Source organism: Gopherus flavomarginatus, chromosome 2 (genome assembly GCF_025201925.1).
Source record: "Gopherus flavomarginatus isolate rGopFla2 chromosome 2, rGopFla2.mat.asm, whole genome shotgun sequence".
Taxonomy (NCBI): domain Eukaryota; kingdom Metazoa; phylum Chordata; order Testudines; family Testudinidae; genus Gopherus; species Gopherus flavomarginatus.
Window position 1 is genome coordinate 58,519,117 of NC_066618.1, and position 25,704 is coordinate 58,544,820.

The 25,704-nt window shown below is 39.8% G+C and overlaps 1 protein-coding gene across 3 annotated transcripts; it reads right to left on the reverse strand.

Annotated features, from left to right (window-relative positions):
• Positions 1-459: 459 nt before the first annotated feature.
• On the reverse strand, positions 460-23,190 carry AGR3 (anterior gradient 3, protein disulphide isomerase family member). 3 transcript variants are annotated; one of them, XM_050938770.1, is made up of 9 exons: positions 23,076-23,190; positions 18,959-19,090; positions 15,476-15,621; positions 11,916-11,979; positions 10,503-10,555; positions 9,742-9,818; positions 9,526-9,589; positions 2,671-2,754; positions 460-1,795 (listed from the first exon to the last, which is right to left on the reverse strand). In XM_050938770.1, exons 3-9 carry the CDS (start codon positions 15,579-15,581, stop codon positions 1,734-1,736), a joined length of 510 nt encoding a protein of 169 aa, XP_050794727.1. In that variant the 5' UTR covers positions 15,582-15,621; positions 18,959-19,090; positions 23,076-23,190; the 3' UTR covers positions 460-1,733. The 3 variants fall into 3 exon arrangements, with proteins under 3 accessions (XP_050794727.1, XP_050794728.1, XP_050794726.1); XM_050938771.1 differs by lacking the exon at positions 23,076-23,190 and adding an exon at positions 19,170-19,248 and having other exon boundaries at positions 460-1,776; XM_050938769.1 differs by lacking the exon at positions 23,076-23,190 and adding an exon at positions 19,170-19,248.
• Positions 23,191-25,704: the final 2,514 nt, after the last annotated feature.

Below are 25,704 nucleotides of genomic sequence, written 5' to 3' on the forward strand. Positions count from 1 at the left end.
TGACTGGCCCAGTCACCCTTACATGTTCTAGTACCAGCTTAAGTGGTAGGCAAGATTTCTTTTTGTTCAGACTCTTAAAATACAGTAACATCAAGTCTTCAATACTTGGTTTAAGAAGCCATGACATTTATCTCATTCACAGCCTCTCACTGTATTTCCAATCACTGTGGGAGTGGAAATCATTATGATTGCTAGGCATACGTCTTGCAGTCCTCTGGAATGGTAGGTGGGTTTTTGGACTTGACCAGAGAATATGGAGTATTGTTCTGCACTGAGGAGTTGGTCCTTGATACATGAAGGACACCTGGACTCACAGTTAGGGCTTATTAAAAATAAATTATTCAATGAAATTTCAAGTTTTCACTGGGGGGGGCCCACCTGCCCCCCATTCCAACCGGGTCTAATCATGACACTTGAAAATGACAAAGTGATACCACTTTTATTCTGGCTAGTCTCTGGATTTCCTATGCCTCACACAATTTGAATTGTGTATCAAATGAGTAACCAAACAGGGTTAGGAGGGACATATTTGACAGTTTTTAATTTTATTTTCAACATCTTCCTACAGGTACAAAATTCATTTTACTGAGTGTCAAGATAATATACTATTAGTGACTGATGTAAGAAATTGAATTTTTCTTTAAGCATACAGATCATTTTTCTCCATGTCTCTCTCAAACTCTGTTATAACAGCAAATCTCTTTATGAACAACATTTTACTTTATGGCTAGGAGTAACTTAATTTCTTCTTAACAAATGAATCTATGACAGTGTTCAAAAGAGAACTAGATAAGTTCATGGAGGATAGGTCCATCAATGGCTGTTAGCCATTGGACAGGGATGGTGCCCCTAGTCTCTGTATGCCAGAAGCTGTGAATGGGCGACAGGGGATGCATCACCTGATGATGATTATCATTCCCTCTGAGGCACCTGGCATTGCTCATTGTTGGAAGACAGGATACTGGGCTAGATGAATCTTTGATCTGACCCAGTTTGGCCATTCTTATGTCTGGGTGTTATGGTCCTGAAGTTTATGTTGAAGCTGGGAATTCCTTCCTTCTAATCCATTGCATTAATATATTTTCCTCAAAGTCAAAGGCCTTTTATTTAGGTTTTGCTGTATTTTATCTGACAGAGCCCATACTGTTCACTTAGTTCCGTTAGTTGTATATTCAGCATCAAAGTATATGTTCTGCTTTTAACAATCACATAGTCATACAGAAGAATGCTGGACACACAGACGAGCCACTCCTACACTGCCAACTGAGCTTCTCTTGAAAAGTTACAATGAACATATTATCCTTTTCTGCTTCAACCTCTCTAGGAAATGTCTTCTGATCAGATCCTCTCAGCAAAGGTTATTAACTGGCGCAGGCTACCAAGCAGCCGTCAGATGGGATGGCTTACAACTTCTGGTCAAGCTTTACTGGACCAGATTTGAATCAGTAACCTAGAATTCAAAGGTTTTTTTGCATCATTTTACCATCCCCCGTGAATTTATCTGTGCAGCTAAGGTTTTACATGTTTTAAACACTCAGTTCACTTTCAAAAGTGTTATATATACATGGTAATATATTTTTCATATGAAATTCTGTGTACCACAATTGATTGCTATAAGGTTTAAATGCTAATACAGACAAATCAGCTAATGAGTATATTTCAGATATGGAAGGGTTCCTTGTACCATTTCACCTAGTAGAGGTTATGGTGATTTCACTGCCACAAGTTACAGTTCAGTCTGAATGAGGCGTAATGCTTTCTTCATGTTCTCTATCACTGGAAGAAGAAGAATAAACTGCAAATTAAAAAAAAATTTGAAGTACACTTCTATCTGAAAATAAAATCTCAATTTATCAAGATGTTTTGCTTGTGAATTAATTGATGTATATTGAGGCACAAAATATACTGTAGATCTTTTTACTGTGGGATTTTTGGCACCGTTTACTGAAACCAAGGGTATAGAGTTTCATGGTTCATTACTACTAAGAACTTGACAAGCTCCATTTCATCACTTTTCACTTCCTTTCACTTTTCATATTTTAAAACTGATCCTCAACAGTAAATCTTATAATCCTACTTGAAGCGCTAACATACAAATCAATAGTCTTCAGTACATCTAATATTCTATTTGGGGTAAGAAAAATGCTATACATTCTTATAGATGCTGTGATATGAAAGGGACAAGGTTAACTTGAAAAATTACTTTTCTGTCTGACAATGAGTAATCCTAGGTTGTACGTAAGTAACTCAAAATATTTTTCTCCCAACTTTTTAAATTTACTCAATTTTTTCCCTAGGCTGTTTACTTTGTGCGTTTGACAGCCCTTTTGTGGATAGTAATTTTCACTGTTCCAGTTACACCTTGGTCCTGTAAACTTTTGAACACATGTGTAAATTGACATGCATTGAATAGTCCTACTAATTTCAGTGGGAATATTTGTGTACTTAAGTGCTTTGCTGGATCAGGACCAGAGTGTTTGACCTCTTGCAGGATCAAGCTCCTAATCATATTTTTATAGACTCTTTTAAAGAATTTCCCTAGGTATTTTTAGGGTGCTGAGCAGGAAGGACAATGAAATGCTGTCTGATCCTCAAGCACAGATCAATGGGTAGGGTATGTCTCACTGGTCACAGTGTGAAATGCAAAGCCTTCACAATGTGGATACTTACAGAATGGTATGTCTTGTGGTTCATAAGTATAGAGTCGATTAGAATATCTTCCAGTGATATCAGCTCTTACTGTGAGAGAGGGGTCTGAAAAAGTAGAGACATTATACAATATCCCATTGCATTCTCAGTAACAGCATCTTCAATATCTACTGATTGTGAATATGAGGCAGAGTCAACTTAAATATAGTTTTGGTGGACACTAATTTAGAGCAAATGGAATAATTACATTCTTTTCCACCCAGAGTTCTTATTACACTGATAAGTACTGAATGAGTGAGAGATTTATTTTAAATAGTATGTATTAATTATTAAAGAGGGATATATGTTGTGTTCACCAGTATGTATATTCTATTGCATGTTTAAAGGAAAATATCACAAAAAAGAGGCCAGTCTGATTGAATATATATTCAGTAGGGCTGTCAATTGATTAATTGTGTGATTAAAAATTGTCATTAATCATGCAATTAATCGCATGCTGTTAATAGAATACCATTTATTTAAATGTTGTTTTTTACATTTTTAAATATATTGATTTCCATTACAACATAGAATACAAACAAGTTTGTTTACATTTGCAGGAGATAATGCTGCCAACTTCTTGTTTACAATGTCACCTGAAAGTGAGAACAGGTGTTTGCTTGGCACTGTTGTAGCCAGTGTTATAAGATATTTACATGCCAGATGTGCTAAAGATTCACATGTCCCTTCATGCTTCAACCACCATTCCAGAGGACATTGGTCCATGCTGATGATGGGTTCTGCTCAATAACGATCCAAAGCGGCACAGACCAACGCATGTTCATTTTTATCATCTGAGTCAGATGCCACTAGCAGAAGGCTGATTTTCTTTTTTGGTGGTTTGCATTCTGTAGTTTCCACATTGGAGTATTGCTCTTTTAAAACTTCTGAAAGCATGCTCCATAGCTCATCCCTCTCAGATGCTGGAAGGCACTTCAGGTTCTTAAACCTTGGGTCTAGTGCTGTAGCTATCCTTAGAAATCTCACATTGATACCTTCTTTGTGTTTTGTCAAAGTTGCAGTGAAAGTGTTCTTAAAATGAACACTACATGCTGGGTCATCATCCAAGACTGCTATAACATGAAATATATGGCAGAATGTGGGTAAAACAGAACAGGAGGCATACAATTCTCCCCCAAGGAGCTCAGTCACAAATTTAATTAACACATTATTTTTGTAATGAGCGTCATCATCGTGGAAGCATGTCCTCTGGAATGGTAGCCAAAGCATGAAAGGGCATATGAATGCTTAGCATATCTGGCATATAAATACCTTGCAATCAATGCTGGCTACAAAAGTGCTATGCAAAAGCCTGTTCTCGCTTTCAGGTGACATTGTAAATAAGAAGAGGGCAGCATTATCTCCCGTAAATGTAAACAAACTCATTTAGCTTAGTGATTGGCTGACCAAGAAGTAGGACTGAGTGGACTTGTAGATTTTTTTTTGTTACATAAGTGCACTCAAAAACAAAACAATGTAAAACTTTAGAGCCTATATTTGTAAGTTCAACTTTCATGATAAAGAGATTGCAACTATATACTTGTTTTGAGGTGAATTGAAAAATACTATTGCTTATAATTTTTAGTCAATATAATAAAAAATAAATATAAAGTGAACACTGTATTATGTGTTGTAAATGAAATAAGTATATTTGGAAATGTAGAAAAAATTCAAAATATTTAATAAATTTCAATTGGTATTCTATGTTTAACAGTTTGATTAAAACTGTGACTAATCGTGATTAATTTTTTTGAGGTAAGTGTGTGAGTTAACTGCAATTAATCAACAGCCTTAATATTCAGTATGTAAAACTATGCACATACATTGGGTAAGGCATTCATATAATTTATGTGGAGCTTTCAGAGCAATAATCATTTATTACTCTGATTCTCAGACTTTTACTTTCTGAGGGCCAACTTTTATTATCCCCTCTCTGGCTCACTTCCTTTCTCAAGCTTTCTGACTAAAATTCTCATAACTTGACTTGTATGGTCAGTGCTTATGGGAAGGGGGTAGGTTTAGAAGATAAAATAAAAAAAGAACAAGTTAAAAATCACTTAGAAAAACTATTATCTTTGGAAAATCATGGGAGACGGGAGAGATTCCAGAAGACTGGAAAAGGGCAGATATAGTGCCCATCTATAAAAAGGGAAATAAAAACAACCCAGGGAAATAAAAATAACCCAGGAAACTACGGACCAGTTAGTTTAACTTCTGTGCCAGGGAAGATAATGGAGCAAGTAATTAAGGAAATCATCTGCAAACACTTGAAAGGTGGTAAGGTGAGAGGGAATAGCCAGAATGGATTTGTAAAGAAGAAATCATGTCAAACCAATCTGATAGCTTTCTTTGATAGGATAACGAGTCTTGTGGATAAGGGAGAAGCAGTGGATGTGGTATACCTAGACTTTAGTAAGGCATTCGATATGGTCTCACATGATATTCTTATCGATAAACTAGGCAAATACAATTTAGATGGGGCTACCATAAGGTGGGTGCATAACTGGCTGGATAACCGTACTCAGAGAGTAGTTATTAATGGATCCCAACCCTGCTGGAAAGGTATAACAAGTGGGGTTCCGCAGGGGTCTGTTTTGGGACTGGCTCTGTTCAATATCTTCATCAACGACTTAGATGTTGGCATAGAAAGTACGCTTATTAAGCTTGCAGATGATACCAAACTGGGAGGGATTGCAACTGCTTTGGAGAACAGAGTCATAATTCAAAATGATCTGGACAAATTGGAGAAATGGTCTGAGGTAAACAGGATGAAGTTTAATACAGACAAATGCAAAGTGCTCCACTTAGGAAGGAACAATCAGTTTCACACATACAGAATGGGAAGAGACTGTCTAGGAAGGAGTATAGCAGAAAAGGATCTAGGGGTTATAGTGGACCACAAGCTAAGTATGAGTGAACAGTGTGACGCTGTTGCAAAAAAAGCAAACGTGATTCTGGGATGCATTAACAGGTGTGTTTTGAGCAAGACACGAGAAGTCATTCTTCTGCTCTACTCTGCGCTGGTTAGGCCTCAACTGGAGTATTGTGTCCAGTTCTGGGCACAGCATTTCAAGAAAGATGTGGAGAAATTGGAGAGGGTCCAGAGAAGAGCAACAAGAATGATTAAAGGTCTTGAGAACATGACCTATGAAGGAAGGCTGAAAGAATTGGGTTTGTTTAGTTTGGAAAAGAGAAGACTGAGAGGGGACATGATAGCAGTTTTCAGGTATCTAAAAGGGTGTCATCAGGAGGAGGGAGAAAACTTGTTCATCTTAGCCTCTAAGGATAGAACGAGAAGCAATGGGCTTAAACTGCAGCAAGGGAGATTTAGGCTGGACATTAGAAAAAAGCTCCTAACTGTCAGGGTGGTTAAACACTGGAATAAATTGCCTAGAGAGGTTGTGAAATCTCCATCTCTGGACATATTTAAGAGTAGATTAGATAAATGTCTATCAGGGATGGTCTAGACAGTATTTGGTCCTGCCATGAGGGCAGGGAACTGGACTCGATGACCTTTCGAGGTCTCTTCCAGTCCTGGAGTCTATGAATTTATGGTCCAATCACCACAGTATCTGAGCGCCTCACAATCTTTAATGCATTCATCCTTCCCAGAAAAGAAGGAAAATTCTCTTATCCTCATTTTACAATAGGGGAACTAAGCCATAAAAAGATTAAGTGATTTGCCCAAGTCACTGAAGGAGTCTATGATGGTGGAGAGATTTGAACTCAGGTCTCCACAGGCAAAGTTAGGGCTATAGCCACTGCACCATTTTGAGACTTGAAAAGGATTCATTCTGAAGACCACCAAGAAGAACACCTTGGATTCCTGGTGATCTACAGATCAGGGGTTTAAGAGCCACACTGAGCTCATCCATCATTGATTCTATATGATTTCTCTCTCTTTGTGACAGTTTCTTTTAAAAAAAAATGAAAATTCCACCTTTGCCATGAAGATACAATGCTGTGTGTTTGTAACTGTCGGTTTATATCCCCCTCATTGGCCCTTTCCTGAAGGAGGCAACTTGTTTGAAAATAATGATTATAGGGACCTGTCAACAATGCTGTGATGTTGCACTCTATATGATTTTATGAAAGTATGCTGATGAGTGTGAATATAATTTAACTAAAATATACTTCATGCAAAAGGTTTCTTGTAAGGTATAATTACAAAACTTCTAATCTACTGAATGTGTTCATCCTATTTGTATGAATGCATCATTCTTGTATCTGAAACTAGAAATGTGAACTATAACTCTGAGGGTCTATTGTAATTATGCAAAGTGTGGGCCATTAATGGTGGTTTGGAATCTTGCTGGCTCCCATCAACCAGGACAATTGACTGTAAATGGCTCTGTTTTATTTGTAAATCTTCCTGTATATGTGTGTGCTGGCAAGTGAGTAATGAAGTCTTAGTGACATGTTATCATGTCTCCTGAACTGGAATCCATCTTTAACCTGGTGCTTTTCCATTTAGAAGGAGGGGTGGGAACACAGAGAGGGAAAAAAGGATTCCCGCCTTATGCAAAAGATATAAAGGGGGTTGACCAGAACAAAAGGGGCGGCCATCATGAGAAATCCCCTAGCGACCACTTGAGCTGGAACAAGGGCTGTACCAGGGGAAAGAATTGTGCCCAGACTAGGAAGGTGTCCAGTCTGTGAAAGAAACTTATTGAAACATCTCTGAGGATGAGATTTATCTGTATTCAGATAAAAAACTTGCGCGGTTCTTATTTTATTTTGCTTGGTAATTCACTTTGTTCTGTATCGGGGGTAGCCGTGTTAGTCTGTATTCACAAAAACAACAAGGAGTCTGGTGGCACCTTAAAGACTAACAGATTTATTTGGGCATAGGCTTTCATGGGTAAAAAACCTCACTTCTTCAGATGCGAAGAATTGAGGTTTTTTACCCATGAAAGTTTATGCCCAAATAAATCTGTTAGTCTTTAAGGTGCCACCAGACTCCCTGTTGTTTTTGTCACTTTGTTCTGTCTGCTATTGCTTGGAACCACTTAAATCCTACTTTCACTTTTTACTTATTAATTAACTCAGAGTATGTATTAATACCTGGCAGGGGCAAACAGCTGTGCATATCTTTCTATCAGTGTTATAGAGGGCAAACAATTTCAGTTTACCCTGTATAAGCTTTATACAGGGAAAAACAGATTTATTTGGGGTTTGGACCCCATTGGGAGTTGATTATCTGGGTGCTAGAGACAGGAGCAGTTCTTAAGTTGCTTTCAGTTAAGTCTGCAGCTTTGGGACACGTGGTTCAGGCCCTGGGTCTGTGTTGGAGCAGACTGGCGTGTCTGGCTCAGCAAGACATGGTGCTGGAGTCCCAAGCTGGCAGGGAAAGCAGGGGAAGAAGTAGTCTTGGCACATCAATTGGCAGCCCCAAGGGAGTTTCTGTGATCCAATCCATCACACCTTCATCCCCCGCATGGGGCTTATGGCAGCTGTCAGGGCTGGCACTTAGAAAGAGAGGGACCAGGATCGACGAGGGTGGTGGTGTCAAACACTTACTAGCATAATTTCCCCATTTACAACCTCTTCCACTTGAGCAGCCCTGGGATTGCATTGCAGCTTCAGAGCACCCCTGCCCCCATGTGGCATTGGATTCAATTCTTTTTGGGATCAGCTGGCCTCGTGCAAAACTGGGTTATATTGCAGGCTGACATATCTCTTTTTTACCAGCCTAGTGATGAGCACATTAAAAATACACACTGCACCACTGTGAGACTCTTTGCAGGGACATACTATTGCAATGCTGTATGAGCAATTTATTAGACATTCATGGAGATTTCTTCCCAATTAGGCAACTCCGTAAACTCCTCCTCTTACCAAACTTGCCAATAGCTGCGGCTCTGCTTGGTTTTGGAGGGTCAGGGAAATATGTATATAGCATTGATTTCTTTTGCGGACAGATCTGTGGAGAGCTACCTGGTGGACTGGTTTTAAATCCAAGTTGTTTGTTTAAATCACTTCCCTCTCTCTCTTCTCTCCCTGCCCCCCCCCCCATGGCTTGTGGGTACTTTCCCCTTCTGCACCATCTGCCAGTGCTGACCTTTCATTTATTATCCCCTTTCCAGGATGTGGAATCATTGGCCCCTGCTGTCTCCCTTACCCCAGGGACCGAAGGAGTCTACACTAAGTGGCAATGTTTTGAAAATGTCACACCATGTTCAGGCTCAACCCAGGAGTGGGAAGATCCTATGGTAATGGAATTCTAAGATTGAAGGGGGGGACTCAAACCCAAGCTACTTTCACATACACTTCAACAAGAAGTAATGGGCTTAGTCTACAGCAAGGGAGATTTAGATATTAAGGAAAATGTTCTAACTATAAGGGCCATTAAGCTCTGGAATAGGCTTCTAAGGAAGGTTGTGGAGTCCCCATCATTGAAGGTTTTAAAGACAAACACCTGTCAGGGATGATCTAGGCATATTTAATACTGTCTCAGTGCAGGCAAATGGACTAGGTGATTTAGAATATCAGAGTTGGAAGGGACCTCAGAAGGTCAACTAAGTCCAAGCCCCTGTTCAAAGCAGGACTAATCTCCAAATTGCTCCCTTAAGGGCTGAACTCATAACCCTAGTTTAGGAGGCTAATGCTCAAACCACTGAGCTATCTGATTTCTCAAGAACCCTTCCAGCCCTACATTTCTGTAGTTTTGTTTGATGCCTTGAAGGGGGAAAGAGTTTGTTCTATACCATGCTAACTCAAAAATTAATAAACTAAAATGTTAAATATCCTGTACATCATGAGGGAGAAAATTCCTATAACACATACATACTACTGAAATGAGGTTTCATTTTTAAAGAAGATGTATATTGTGCATACCTACAAACATGATTCGAGGTACATATTGTCCGTCAGGTGACAAGTTCTTATCTGTGGTTTCATGCTGACAGGAAAATTAAAAGCAAATTATTAAATATTCATTTGCACTTTGTGAAACTAGCATGTAGGAGCATATGAAGCCATGGTAGATAATACTAAAGTGACAACATATGCTGAGATGCATTCATTTAAAATGTGCAATATATATCTCCTTACCATGAGATTTAGCATGATGAAGTTATTTTGAGCCATTTCTTGTATTTCCTCATTTTCAGCAAAAACCTTCTTCAGTGCTAGAAAAGATGTTGTGATGGTTTTAAAAGCTGTTCTCAATCATTGCTTCCAAAATTTATTTTTCCTTCTATACTGTGGCAACGTATGCATGAGACTTTCATGCTTTGCTTTGCTTTCTCCACATTTCTAATGAGACAGGTCACAGATCTGTCACCACATTTTGGTTTTGTCCTGTGTCGGGACAACCTTCAGCTATACAAATAGAAGCTTTCTCCTGTTACTTCTGAGGCCTTTCATTTCAATGGGTGTCGAGCACCAGCTTGACAAAAGTGTATTATTCTCGGTAAATTCTTCTTAGGTCAATTTCAGCAGTCATGCCCCAGTCTCGTTCTCTGGTTACCAGTTCAGGAGGAAAGAACAATATTAAATCTGTTCAGTGAGTCAGGAGTAAATTCATGCATCTTAATTTAAACTGTCTAATACTGCATCAGGCTTTGCAGAACAGCTTTGTAAGGTATTTTTTCATGTTCTCTGTTGTAAAAGGCTTGTGATGGGGTTTGTGAGCAGCCTGTTTTCATTGTTTACTTTTTGGAGATACTTTCTATTGAATATGCAGCATATCTGAGAAAGTGATTCAGTGTTGCAGATAACTATAGTAAGGGGCCATATAACAACCTAGAGATTGGCAGATATATGTTCTAAAACTCCTCAAATTAAATTAACAATCAGACAATTGAAATTACCTTGGCAGTATTGACAGTCCTCCAGATGATGAATGACCATCAGTGGTTTGTTACTTTAATAACAACAAGAACAACAAAAAATACATAATTAGATCATCTGATGAGTAACCAAGTGACTCTAATTTTACAAACAGGCCTGGATATGCAACTGCTGTTGTATCTTATGTTACACCGAACTAATAACTAGACGGAGGCATTGGGAAGAATGGAGCATATTTCTGAGCTTAGAGACAATAGTGTCATGCAATTCGTTCATAAAAAGGAACGCAACAAAATAGAGGCGCCAGATATATTGTAAACTAAGAGGTTCTCAGCTTGGAGACCGTAGAGGCTCATCTTTTTATTATTGCTTAATATATAGTTCCAGGAAGGCTTACAAAGAGAATCATTCTCTAGCCCAGTCTTGTGGATACTTTCCTTGATCTGGTTTTCTACAAGGGTTTTTTTTTTTTTTCATTAAAAAATCTATTTATTTTTTATTAAACTGCCCCTCCCTTGAAAATTGTCTATGAAAAGTTTCATTGAAAAATTGGTGGGGGTGGGAGAGGGAATTTGAGCAGCTGCGAAATTGGCTTAAATTTTTCCCCAAATGAAAAATGTTGATGAAATTTAAAAATTTAGATACTTTCCCCCCAAAATGTTGAAAGATAATTAAAAAACCCCAAATTTTGTGAGATCATTTTTTTTTTTACCAGTTCTTGTGCTCAGCACAGTGCTTATTACTATGTGTTTTGCCACTATAGTCAATAGCACTCAGTAGGATTTTCCTCCTTGCTTTCACAAGATATGTATCAGATTAGCTGCCTCTTCTTTTAAATCTGAGTTGGCCTGAGACTGTGCCTTCTTGCTGTAGAAAGAAGTGGGTTTGGAGGAGTAATCTGGAGGAGAGTGAGGTTATGAGGTGTACAGGAATCCTCAAGTGTACTTCCCACTGAATCTCAAAAGGAACTCATTCTAGACGAGTTGTGAACAGTGAGGAACTGCCCATGTATTTAATACTATAAGCCAAAGGGGAAAGCATTGAGATAACAGTTAATGCAACAGATTGTTGCCTGAGGTTCTATTACTGGCTCATGCTGTTGTGGTAAAGCTGAGGAATTAATCAGACTAGTTTTCATGATGGTATTTATCTCTATTTACTTTCTGATAATAGACATTTTTCCTGTGGCAATTTTCTATTCCATACACATACACGCACGCATTAATGCCAACATCTTGTCTAACAGTGCTTCATGCAGTAAGCCACAGTGCGATTACCAAAAAGATGTTGCTTTTACTGATAGAATTTACGTTTTTGTTTTTGTTACAAGATGCTTTCTAGATTAGCTAGAGTGGGATTTTTTGTTTTGCTTTTTCTTTACAGTATTTTGACTAGATAGTTGACAACTTTTATCTTTTCTAAAGGTTCTTTACCTTTTTCTTGCTTGAAAAAGCCCTTCTTCATAGGTTTGCACCCAAGTAATATCATCTCCCCAGCCTGTAATCACAATGGAGGGATTAACCAACATAGTCTTGAAAATAACTTATGTTCTGGACATTTAGCAATATCTTGCACAGAGATAGGATTTTTTTTTATCCATGGAGCCTTCAAAACTCCATGTAGGTATTAAGTCTCTGAACTTTTGAGTATTACACTAATTTAACAGATAAGTAAACTTAGGCACAAAGGACCAGTGAACAGGTTTACAAAGGTATTCAGGTTTCTAAAGAGGCAGCCCAGAGCCCTTTAAATCCCGGCCGCAGCTGAGATTTAAAGGGCTCAGAGCTCCCTGCGGCTGCGGGCAGCCCAGAGCCCTTTGAATTCCGGCCGCAGCTCTGGCAGCCGGGCAGGGGCCAGGATTTAAAGGGCTCAGAGCTCCCTGGGGCTGCGGGCAGCCCTGAGCCCATTGAATCCTGGCCACGGCTCTGGCGGCTGGGCTGGGGCCAGGATTTAAAGGGCTCAGGGCTCCCCTCAGCAGCAGGAACTCTGGGCCCTTTAAATCCCTGCCCCAGCCTCGCAAAGTTCGGGATTCCCCCTGGGGGCCGGAATCCTGGGCCCTTTAATTTGCCCCTGAGCCCCTGGGGGCTCCCAGCCACCTCTTCAGCTGCAAGTCCCTGGTTGTTTTAAAGGCCCTGGGTCTCCCAGCCACAGCTGGTGCCCCAGGGCCTATAAATCTTGAGGCCACGCCTCTTCCGTATGAGGCCACGCCCCCCTCAGGACTCCGCCAGTACTGGTAAGTCCTGTAAGTTACTTTCACCACTGGAGCCAGCTGAAATCCTGCCTGATTCTTCTCTGCTGAGTATCTTGGTCAATCTCAACCATGTAGGATCTTGTCATAAAGCTCCACCTAGAGACAACAACCAATATTTTTCAATCTCTTTCTTTATCCAGTCTTGTCAGTATTTGATCTTTGACAAGATTCAGGCTGCATTATAATGGGTTAAAGAGGAAAGCCTGAGATGTTTTAAATCTGGTATCTCTTGGTCTCCTATCATTTAAGGAGGACCATTTAGGTTAACGATGTATCTCACAGGTTGGTAATCTTATTCTGATCTGTTTGACCAATAAGCAGCTGAGCTTGGCTTGATTCAGTGACTGAGGTAAGGGATTGTTTTATAGCTAAGAAGAGCTAATATAAAATCTCTTTATTGTAGTAGAGATTTCTTAGCATTCTGGACTGCTGGAAAGAGCAATAAATTCCCTTATGAGTTCTGGGGCTGCAAGTTACATAGTTAAACTTATACTGTGTCTCAGAAGCTTGGAATTCAGAGCAAGCAAGCTGTGACATACTGTCAGTGACTATTTCTTCCACAATTCCAAAATAAGGAATTGCAAAATTCAAATGATTCTAACTTCCATTTTCAATCCTGTCCTATGTGGAGTGACATATTAGGGCTTGGTGCTGGCATTTTTTTAAAGCCTTGCTGGTCAAGGACTGCAGGACTTCAGTATGATTGCAATAGGTTATCAGACTTTCAGCTACAGAGAGTTCCCCTCTCTTTGCATGGAAGGATGTGTGAGCCCTCAGGGATACTTGGGATTAGATGGGAGTTATATGGTGCATATGCCTTGTGCTAATTCTCTTTGTGTGGGATGAATTTTGCCAAGTGTGAGTTATGGGCAGGGCCTGCACCAGTGCAGCAAACAGGTGCTTGGGGAGGCCAACGGAAAGGGGCAGCACATCTGGCTCTTCGGTGGCAATTTGGCGGGAAGGACCTGCTGCTGAAAAATGAAGCGTCGGCGGTAGAGCTGCCACTGAAATGCTACCAATAGCGACTTCTCCCCCACCCCCGCTTGGGGCAGCAAAAACGCTAGAGCTGCCCCTGGTTATGGGTAGTTGAGGACTATAGAGTTCTTAAACATTACATGATAGGGAGAGGCAGGGGAGGTATCTGGAGATTATGCAAAGCAAGTAATTGTATCCAAATTCCACAAATGGAGATGGAGAAGTGGCAAGGACCTTGCAGAGCTCCTAAACTATTCCTGTACCCAGGGCTGGGTCCAGCATTTTTGCTGCCCCAAGCAGTCCCCCCCCCCCCCCCCAAAAAAAAAAAGCTGTGGTTGAGAGGGACTGAGGGACCCGCTGCTGAATTGCTGCTGAAGAGCTGGACGTGCTGCCCCTTTCCGTTGGCTGCCCCAAGCACCTGCTTGCTGCGCTGGTGCCTGGAGCAGGTCCTGCCAGTACCCATATTCTTAAGGGAATTAACATTAAGTAATCATTAATGTTAACTAGTCTTAACTTTAAATGTAAAGTTGAAAATTTTGCATAACAAGGAATTTCTTAAGTGTGAAAATGAACAGGAGATAGATATGTGAGCATCCTCATTGGTCAGTCTCTAAATGTGCTTCTCTTCTGGAAAACGATTTAAGCAAAAATAGTTGTGGGGGGGAAGGAGGAAGTCTATGATTTCCATGTTAAATGTGTCAAGTTGGGTTATTTGTTTCTACTACATCATTATTAGTAACAGATTCTGCAGGCCAAATGAGGCTGTGATGTGCCACACAAGGCAGTGCAGGTTGAGTGAATTAACCTGATAGGCTGCAACTGAAGGAGAGACAGAGCTTGAAAGGCTGATTGAAGGTTGAACCCAGCTGAGAAGGAGTAGTCAGGGCTGGTATAAAGCCAGGAAGTTAGCAGCAGAAAGCTGCTGCAGGGGAAGTGGTTTGCAGTCATTCCCTGGGAGAAGGAGGTTTGGGCTGATAAACTTAGAGAGTGGGGAGGCTAGAGCGTGAGAGCAAAGAAATAGGAAGGAGGCCAGGGAAACAGCAGCAGGGTCTGGGTGCAAGCAGGCCATAGGTGGACATAGAGTTCCTGACCGGTACCTAGAGTAGTAGGTGGGCCCAGGTTCCCCTACCAGCCACTGGGATAATGGCATAAACTGTCCTAGGTAGTCTTTGGCTCCACTGCCCAGATGCCAAAGGGACTCTGATACCCTGGAATGGGGGGGCTGTACAGTGACCTGGCTGGAGGGCTAAGTCACAAAGAAGGAATACCCTGAGTTCCAGCTAGAGACCACAGGGTGAGGAAAGGTATGCCAGACCAGAGTGGAGCTAATTCCCAGAGCAGCCAGGAGGAGGCGCCCTAGTGGTGAGTGGACTCTGTGAGAGAGGCACTCAGTGCTATCTGTGCAACTCCATTGCTTCATTGGGTTTGCGCAGGCATAACTTATTGGAACTGTGTAACTTATTTCCTTGCACAAGAAGAAACAGAGCCCTACTCACTGTTAGCTCTGCTGGTTTTGCAGAGCTAAAAGGAAAAAAAATCAATAAGGGTGAGGGGTGGGAAAGAAAAGTGGTACGAGTGAATGTGCACAAGGGATAGATTTGTTGAATAACGGGAAGTGCTCTTTTCATATAGCTCTTTTCAGAGAAAATAAGCACACTTAAAATAAATATAATATGCTATCAAATGTCTTAAAGTAGAAGAGTATATTGAATTTAAACATGTGGCTGCATTTTATATTAACAATTAAATAAAGTGAACATACTGCACCTCTTGACAGCGTCTGGGGAGCTCTTTTTTCCTTTTTGATTGCCATTGCGAGGTTGGAAGAAACTGCAATTAGCAGGAGTGACAAAGCCAATGCTGAATGCATCATTTATCTCTTTAAGAAATCCTCTTTCAAGGCAGCAGTGAAACTGGAAAACGAAACAACCTTTTTAGTTGGGTGGGTTCATTGCAAGTTGCCATCCGGAAGATGATTTTAATAGCATTCTATTAATCTACACCACAAGGACTGTTTTGTTTGTTTCTGGAAACAGTGGACTTGCTTGATGACAATAGTCCAGAGTCCAGGGGCACTACCCTAGATACATAAGCATCCTACAGATTTGTCAGAAATATACCTGGAGAACAATATAGAGTTACTACTATAGTTTTGAACAGTGAAAAATGAATCAGTTTCACTTATTTCTAGTCAATTTCACATTCCAGTTCTTATATACTAGTCTAATATTATACTTATTGGGTTGAAAACATGACAGGACAATGCTTCTGGGTTGTGTTTTCCTTTCCCCAAACTGTATTGTTGGAATTTATAATAATAAAAAACTAATGGTATTGGAATATTTCTATTAACAGTAGGTTTTGTGCTCCACCTCTAGTTGATGATATCCATTCTAAAAAAGTTAGCTGGAATTATAAAAAGCTTGCCTTCTGGTAGACTCCAGTGCAACAAGATACATTGAGAAACATTAGGAAGGGACTTCCCAGAAAACAAATATTTTTGCAATTTAAAATTACAAAGTGAAAAACGCATTTATAACTACATTTTTTAAAAATTGCTTTTAATAGTGAAAGCACTGATGCTCTTTCATTGAGAAAAGTATTTGAAAGTTTGAGCATTGGTCTGACCTTTGTCCAAAACATCTGAATATCTTAACTCGGAAAACTTCATGGAAATTTCAGTGTTCTAGGGGTACTTTGTTTTTGTTCATGGCAAAACTCATATGAGACTAGCCACTCATGAAACTTCATGATTTCTTCTACTTCTGATTAGAAGTGAGAAGGGCAAAATCTGTACAAACAGGATTTATTTTTTTAAAAAATCAAACACTTTTGAACCTAGTCAGAATTTCTGGTTTACAAAAATGGTGCTCCCCCACCACTTCTGGTCTGGTCCAATCATTGCTAGGTATTGTATATCCAAAGCCACATGTGCTGGTTTGAATGTCATTGGCAAAATATGCAGTGTTGGTGGAACTGCATGCTGTAGAAGAGAAAATTGAATCTCTGTATTGGCTCACTATCACTGTGACGCTAATTTTAGTGGCAGCGCTTTTTGCATAATAGAGTTTGTTGAGAATAATAATAAACTAAAATGTTCCTGTTCCTGCTATAAATAAATCAGAGGGCTAACTCCTCCCCACCCTGGTATTTATTTAAGTTAAATATCAATGTTGACACCAGAATTAATGGATATAAACTGGTCATAAGTTTTTAGGCTTGAAATTACACAAAGGTTTCTAACCATCGGAGAAGTGAAGTTCTGGAACCATTCTTCCAAGGGGAGCAGTGGGAGAAGAAAACTTAACTGGCTTCAAGACTGAGCTTTATAGTTTATGGAGGGGATGGTATGATGAGACTGCTTACAATGGCATGTAATCGATCTGCGACTGCTAGTACAAATATCTCCAAAGGCCGGGGATGGAACACAAAATGTTGAGGGCTCTGAGTTACAACAGAGAATTCTTTACTATACCTCTTGCTCCTGGGTCTTGGCCACATGCTCAGGTCTAACTGATCCCCATATTTGTGGATGGGAAGGAATTTTCCCCTGGGTCAGATTGGCAGAAACCCTGGAGGATTTTTGTCTTTCTCTACAGGATGGGGCATGGGTCACCTGCAGGTTTAAAGAAGTGTAAATGGTGAATTCTCTGTAACTTGAAGTCTTTAAATCATGATTTGAGGACTTCAGTTTTACAGGAATGGGTGGGCAAGATTCTGTGGCCTGCAATGTGTTGGGGGTCAGAGTAGATGATAGTCCCTTCTGACCTTAAAGTTTATCAGAGAGGCCTCTGACTAAAAATTACAAAAAAAAACCAAAAAAAAACCCCAAGCCAAAATTAAGCCTGTTGTAATGGAGAATACCTTAAATTTGAACTCAGTAGCTACACTCATTGTGGAATTTCACCAGGACCAACTAAGACTGAATCCTATCGGTGTAATAGTCACACTATCATCTTAGGATGGGCAATATGAAAAGTTTTGGGGGCTTTTACACTGTCTATATGAAAGTCCTCCAATGCCACAAGTATCACTGCTACTAACTCCAGTTCTGGCAGGTGCATTCCAGTGCTGGTTCTCCTACACCTGTCAGTCTCAACACAAAAAGCAGATTCTCTTCAAAGGGGCCACAATAGAATTTGCTGCTAAAAACAAAAACAACAACGAAATCCTTGCAAGTGTTATCCTCTCCTAAGGATTCCATAACTATTAAGAGACTCCTCTAGGTTTCTAAAACAATCAGTAACGTCACCATAATATTTTCCCTCCCAACCCTGGTCCATAGTGGTTCACTCTGTTTCTTCTGGGGCTTTAAGAATCCTACAAGTTTCTTTGTTTTACATACCCCACCCTCCCTCCATTCAGGAATGGATGAGAACCCCTTTTGGAGCTCTTTAGCTTGCTGAAGGGCTTGAAGTTCAGTGCTGAGAAATGGGAGGTCTCCCACTGCTCCACAAAGAGGGACTAAGACTACTGCTTTAACCCTGGGATTGAAAAGTTATTGGGAATGGAAAATCAATCTCAAATTCTTTTCGGGGCTGTGCAGATCACTACCCATGGCCATTAAAATTATAGGTCTGTAATCTACAGCATAAACTCAACAAAAATATTCCTTGTAGCCATTGCATGTGGGAGTTAATAATCCTTAGCATTAGATAGGTTTTAGTATTAATCTTTGATCGGTCTGTCACTTATATTTTGTTTTATATTTTCAAAGTGCTGTGAAAATATTAACAGTTATGGGTTGGTGAAACAGTCTCAGATTTTTGATGACAGAACAGCTATGAAATGTGCAGATCAGTAATTTCCTTCAGGATAAATAAGATGCTTCTTTATAATCAAGAAATCTCAGGAAATAAACAGTTTTTTATCTCAGGGCCAACAGAAATATTTTTCTCACACTTAAATAACCTTTTTTTCCCAGAAAATCATAATAAAGAAAGCCCAGGATGGCTTCTGTGAAAGATAATTGCCACAGTTGTTGATGGATGAAGCTTAAAAATCCATTTTTGATATTATGAGATCCACTGCCACTGTGCTGGTTTAAATGGTGAATTCATTATAGGACACACCCTTGAAATCAGTCCCACTTCAGTTACATATTCCCTTTAGAAGAATTTTTTTTGCCAGTTAACCTTTTCTATTCTTCTTCCTCATCAGCACGCACATTATAGGTAGATTATATACGTTAGAGATAACATAGATTTACTACTAATAAATACATATAAATGCTGAAAACTGATTGCTCACCTTAGTTGATCAGTTCTGCTGATAAAAGTTCCTCTTTCTGGAAGTGGCTAGTTTAAAAATTGGTGTGATTTATACACACAGGAATATCTGATCTGCACAGTTCTATGAGCATAGCAACAAGAGTGTATTCACCTGCAAAACCAACAGGAACCAGTTAGTCAGAAACCAAGATATTTTTTTCTTTCCACACCCCTTTTACCCTCCCCTTTACCTTTTTACTCTTGTGACTTCTCATGCCTGTACACGAAATACTCCGATTTCTCTCCATCTTGGCTTGTATCAGGTGTCGTCATATTGGGATGCAAAATAAATAGTGACTTGTGTGTGTCTGTGACTTCCCCCCCCCCCCAAATAGTTTGGGTCTGGCCTCTGTCCAGTGAAAAAACGAAACCATCAGTGAAAGATGAAACTGTATGTTCTGTTGTTCCTAATGAATGGCTGGGTTCACTGGTGCTGGCAGATTAGATATGAAGTTAATAAGAAGAAACAGAGGTTACTTTGTATGGAGGAATGTAATTAACAAATGAAGAAAACTTGTTTCTTTACGTTTAGGAGGAATATAGAATGCTACTTTAAAGATCATGAATCTAAGGATTATATTTTTTCTTTAACTTAAAGTTTAAAGATAGGTTTTTTAGACGTGATGCCTAATATAATTCTGACCCAGCTTGACAAACATAGCAGTGCTTCATTGTCCTTGAATACAAAAGGAATTACCTAGGTTATCTTTGTCTGCTCTGATGCAGCTTTTGCATAGAAATCAAGATGCATCAGAAGCAATCTCTCTAATACAACTGGATTCTTTCTTTGACATTGCATATTAATTAGATCTATATTGTAGTAACAAGTGTAAGATCATGTGTCGTAAACCAAAATGAATTCCTCCAGTCCTCTCTCAACTGAATTTTGGCTCCAGCTTTTAGCTCTGCTACTTTGGCCTGTCTTTGGTTATAGCTCATTGATGTTTGAAATTATCACATGAGGACTTCCATATATGATTTTTAAAAAGCTCTGGAAAAATTACAGCTTTGTTTTATAGAATTTCCTTTTGGAAAGTTTCTTTCTAGTTGGTATCGCTACACATGCATTTTCTTCTTATTTGCAGTTTCAGTGAATCAACTATTTTTGCACTACGCTATGAAAATGTGGCTTATTGTGTATACAAAAGCCATCTTTAATATTTGTAATTGAGTGCACAGAAGTTTGTATTTCAAGTATTTTGCATTTAATTACACAATATTTTCACTATCTTAAGGATCAAATACAAAGAGAATGTGGACTGGTTAGAAAATAGGAAGCAAACTTTTGTTTTAAAACAAATGGTTTTATTTTATGTGTTCATTTTAGATGTGTTCTATCCAAAGCTCTGAGCTATCTTGACTTAGACTTTAAAAGTGTAATCACCCAGGAATGCAAAACATAAAATCATACAAAGCCTCTCTGTGTCTTACTCTCCACCTTACTACAAATTGCTTGGTAATTAAAGAACTGTCTGGAGAAAAATAGGACTGGAAAATGTTGTACATGCATTTAAGGATGTTGCTGGATAGATTTGACAAGATTGTTCTGCACCTCCTGGAAGTACTCTACTGCTGTTGGGATTCACGACATAGTAGTTGAGTTAGATGGAGATGGAGATGGGCTAAATGCAAAGCTCAAAGCTGCTGTCAGATATCTTCTGTGCTCCTGCCTATATATCCTACAGAGTCAGGCCTGTTTCTCATGCCTGACCAGTAAATACAGGCCCAGGAGCACAGAAGATAAATATCTATATTTTTGGCATATAGCTAACATGATTGTGATCAGTCAGGAGCTGAAAGTACTTGTTAGCCTTATTCACCTTTTGGCTTGTCCTTATCTCCCTCCACCCACTTGGTCCACTTTCATGGCACAGGCACAAATCTATTCCTCTATAAAAGTTCTGCTCTTTTAGCACCTTTCATCTCAGGGTCTTGAAGCACTTTAGAACTATTGAATGAAGACAGTGTCTCCTCACCTCTGCAGGGTAAATAGAGTTTTCTCATATTTACAGATGGGGAAACTGAGGCAAGGAGGCTATATGACTTGCCAATGGCACAAAACTTCATGGTAGTGCCAGGAGCAGAACCCATATTTCTTGACTCTGAATCCCATTCTCTAGCCACAAGCTTCTGACACTGCTGTGCTTTTAATAGGCTTTAAGAGCTCACTCTTGGATATAGCTTTGGCAGTCTGTGTGCTGATTCCAGCAGGACAGGGAAATGTCTGTCAGATATAGAGAGAGCTGTCAAAAGGATGTCTGTCATAATGGAGAGGCTGGACACTGGAGGGAATTGACTTGAATGTTACAGAGAGTCATGCTAAGTGCCTTAAGTTTCTTAACCCAGTCACTGCTCCTGAGGTGGAACTCTCTAACCTGCTACTATTGCGTATGTGCAGCATTCAGGTCTGTGTGAGTTTGAAAATGGAGCTCATACAAGCAGAGCCAGCCTTCCATCATAGCTTGTCAGCTGGACTTATCTAAATATCAAACAATGGCTAGTATAGGTGCAGCAGCAATTACCTACCAGATATCAAATCCTTACACTGAACATGTACTTGTGCTGACTGCCCTGTCAAACTTGGGCTTTTAACCACTAATGCTGTAGTGTGTGTATATATATATGATGAAGTGGAGGGGGAGGTAGTTTCCCCCTTCCCTCCTCCCCCAATTTAGGGAGGAGGGCAGGACCGGTGCTACCATTAAGACAAACTAGGCGGTTGCCTAGGGCGCCAAGATTTGGGGGTGCCAAAAAGCGGTGCCTCCAATTTTTTTTTTTTTTTTACAGCAGTTCCTCCCCTGGCGTGTGGTCTCTGCTCCACATCTCTCACCTCCCAGGCTTGCAGCACGAACCAGCTGTTTGGCGCCGCAAGCCTAGGAGGAAAATTAGAGCAGGGGCGACATGCTAGGGGAGGACACGGAGCAGAGGTGAGCTGGGGTGGGAAGGTGCTGTATGGCTCCCCGGGGGGGGAGCTGCTGTGGGGGGAGGCCTCAGGGTGGAGGTGGGGGGTGGGGAGCTGCTGCAGGGGTGGGGGTGGTGGTGCAAGGTGGAAGTTTTGCCTAGGGTACCGGCCCTGGAGGAGGGATAGCTCAGTGGTTTGAGCATTGGCTTGCTAAGCCCAGGGTTATAAGTTCAATCCTTGAGGGGGCCATTTAGGGATTTAATGGGGGATTGGTCCTGCTTTGAGCAGGGGTTTGAATTAGATGACCTCCTGAGGTTCCTTCCAACCCTGATAGTCCATGATTCTAAAGGATTTGTTTCTGAAGTAGCAGCTACCTAGAAATGTACTATACATATACACATGTTGCACTTATCCAGTTCTAAAATCAGAACATGTGAATAAGTTATATGGGAACTAGGCTGTAAATAAGCCTGAATAAGGCACACATAGAGGGTAGCCTATTAGGAAGAGGAGACTTTTTTGAAAGTTACCAGACAATAGAATGCTATACATTGTGTGAGGAACAATTTAAGGAAAGTTTAGATGACTATGGACCCATCTAAGGAATTCCTTGTGAAATGCTACCTTAAAAAGTGACCTTTAAATTGAATTTTGTCATTTTTTTATATAGTGAGAGAATAGTATAACCTAATATTTATATAGAGCTTTGCATATTCAAAACCCTGTCCAGATATTAGCTGATTAAGATACCCATCTCCGGCTGCATTAGAGGTTTTGTGAAAGTGCTGCTATCCCCATTTTACAGTTAGGGAAAGTAAGGCAGAACAGTGAAGTGACTTTCCCCTGGCCATGCAGTGAGGCAATGACATCGCTAAAATAAGAGCTCAGGATATCTCAACTCCCATCTTGGCTCATTCTGAAGTCCCTTGGCACCTTGGTTAGGCTGTATACAGTTCTTCAGTCATAGTTTAAAGCCAGAAGGGACCATTATGGTCATCCCGTTTGACCTCCTGCATAACACAGACCTAAGACCCTCTCCCAGTAACTTCTGCATTAAGCCCATGCCATTAAATTGTCATGCCGTGCAGTTGGGTTGTGTAACTTTTATTCTTGAGCTGTTTCACTCAGTTAATTCACATTATAAAGTCAGGGTACCAAACAACTTCTGGATCCTCCCCTCATCACCCCCCAAAACCTGATGATTTCTCTCTGCTGTGTGCTGTTTTGTCATATGCCATTGCTTATCTTCTTAATGCCAAATATATGATCCCTCTGTCACCTTCAGTTGTGGCTGCTAGATATCTGAACATCTACTGTTGCAAGGAAGAGAGATCGCATTTGATTAAAATGATACCAGAAATCTCTTCTTCTGTTTTTGCATATTAAAGCACTTCATCCTTCTATTTTCCGTGCACAATTAAAAAATTCACTCTTATAGGATATCACCAAGATTAGGTTCTTTACAAACACCTGACTAGATAGTGTAAACCATGGAAATGAATAGGGTGTGTATTACAGTAGCACTACACTAATATAAAAAAAATTACATTTTAAAAACTGTTTTTAATTTTAGCTTCTGTGATTTAGAATATCTTTCAAACATGAACATTTCTTATCTCACAAGTGATGTGCTTTTCAACTTGCCAAACTGATTTTTATTCCTTCCTGTTGAAGTCATAGCTGAGGGCTCATTTCTTAAGTACTTTAACTTAAAAAGAAAGAGTAGGAGAGAAGGTATGATGGATTTGTTTCTAAGATCAGTGATTTCATTACTTAAGTGGATAGCGCCATCTGCTGGTACAGTAGAGCCATGCAAACCATGAGAAGCAATGAGAAACTCAATGGAATCTGGCTAAAAACTGCCTGCATTTCTTTAACAGCTGAAAAACAGCTGCTTGACGCATTGTTTTGTAAATGGGTCATAATGAGTTTCCTTGATAATTAAAATAAATCAGGTTTATGAAGGGAAAAGAAAATGTATTACAATAATTGATGAAGGGAATGATCAATTCATGGTTCCACTGATATGTAACTCCCATGTGAAGCTTTTTCTTCCTCTTCTCAGTTCTGAGTTGTCCCAGAAAGATAATATCATTGAGGCCAATGTATGTCATTGCTCATTTTAGCACAGGAGTGAAATCCTGATCCCACTGAAATTCATGGGAGTTTTGCCATTGACATCAATGGGGCCAAGATTTCACCCTGGATTTTCAAAAACTCCTAATGGAGTTATGCACCCAACTCCCATTGACTTTCAATGGTATTTTAGTTCCCAATTTGCTATGTGTCACTTAGCCCTAGTACATTGTGAACTCTACTGTAATCCTAGTAAGAATGCACAGGTACGGCCGTGAACACCTAACATACAATACTTACAATGTTAATCAATCTTGGGCGGGCTGGCTGGCTGACCCAAGAAGACTAGGGAAGGAGCAGAATAGAATTAGGGGCTTCGATTACAAATGGTCCAAATTACGTGGGCTGTGCAAGTAGAGAGGCTGCTTGCACCCCTTGTGCCCGGCTCACAGCCTTTTGCACTTAAAGGCCAGTTACAGCTAAGTGAACTTCCCACTTCAGCAGCTCATTAGCCCAGATGGAAGACTTGTCTGAACGTATTCTCAGACAGAAAGTAGTGATGATAGAAAACAGCCTGTATAAAGAGTGTATTGTTCTCCACCCTGCCCAGCAAACCATGCTGCCTGGTCTTTAACACCAAAGAAAGTGGTAAAAACAACCCCCAAGCCAAATTATCCCTCTCATCCACCTGCTGAGAAACCAACTGGAAAAAACTTGTAGGACTATACAGGAAATGCCTTTTTTTTTTAATGTACTGAGTCAGTAAGTAACACAGACTGTATTGTTAATTTGTAATATACACCTGTTATAGTGCTCTTAAAAATTTAGAAGGCCTATCTCTTGAGAATTAGGTTTGCACAAGCAGTTATTTGAATAGTTTTACAATGTGTTTAAACTACAAGAACTGACATTATGTTTTGGTATTTGTTTTTCCTATTCTTTTACTGTAGAAGGTTGAAATCTATACTCAAATGATTAGTGGTCTTGTAAGAAATCAGAGGTATTGGTCTTATTTACAAAGACTGAAGTCAAATGTCTTTGGGCTTTCAATCAGTGTAAAGTTAAACTGAGTGCAGTTTTAGTTTCTGAATCTGGTTTTTGTATATTTAGTTTTCAATTTAAATCAAGCTAGAGACATTCTTAACATAATGGAGTAAGTGGAAAGTTTCAGGAATATCACTTTTCAAAGTCTTTAGAAAAAAGAAGGCATAAATATGATCCTCAAAAATAAATAATACCAAAAAATGATCTTGTTACTGTGACTGTTTATATAACATTAGAGAAGACCAGACTTACTTTTGGTGGTTACAAAGCTTTTCTGGTGAAAGCCACAGAAATGAATGTTTGTGAAATTGTTTAATCACTGCTAAATAACATCTACTAAAGCTCTTATTAGTAGATATCACAATGTGGTGTATTAGTCTTCCATGGAAAAGGGTCTATTTCCTCTGGTACCATTCAGATGTGAATATAACCAAAAGTGTTCTATTTCCACTTGACATTCTGAGAGTCCAGTCTCTGAATAGTCTTTTCCTGCTGTTGTACTTCATCAGCTCATTGCTAGAAGACCATCATAAATACTAGAGAATACATTGACCAGGAGCTATAACTGTATAAAACTGAGAATTGGATATGGGCTAAGGAGAATTTGGGGGATGGTGAATGAGGGTCCATCAGACTCGGGGGGTGAAAACTGGAAGCACATGTCACTATTTTTCAAAATGCTCAGCACGACTTGCATCTGTATC

What these genes read in the sequence shown, in the direction of transcription:
- AGR3 (XM_050938770.1), bottom strand. Translation starts at nt 15,581, where the DNA reads ATGATGCATTCAGCATTGGCTTTGTCACTCCTGCTAATTGCAGTTTCT. An exon ending in TCCCCAGACGCTGTCAAGAG is followed by an intron (nt 11,980 to 15,475) that starts GTGCAGTATGTT and finishes TTGTGATTACAG; the next exon opens with GCTGGGGAGATGATATTACT. An exon ending in CTTTTTCAAGCAAGAAAAAG is followed by an intron (nt 10,556 to 11,915) that starts GTAAAGAACCTT and finishes TTGTTATTAAAG; the next exon opens with TAACAAACCACTGATGGTCA.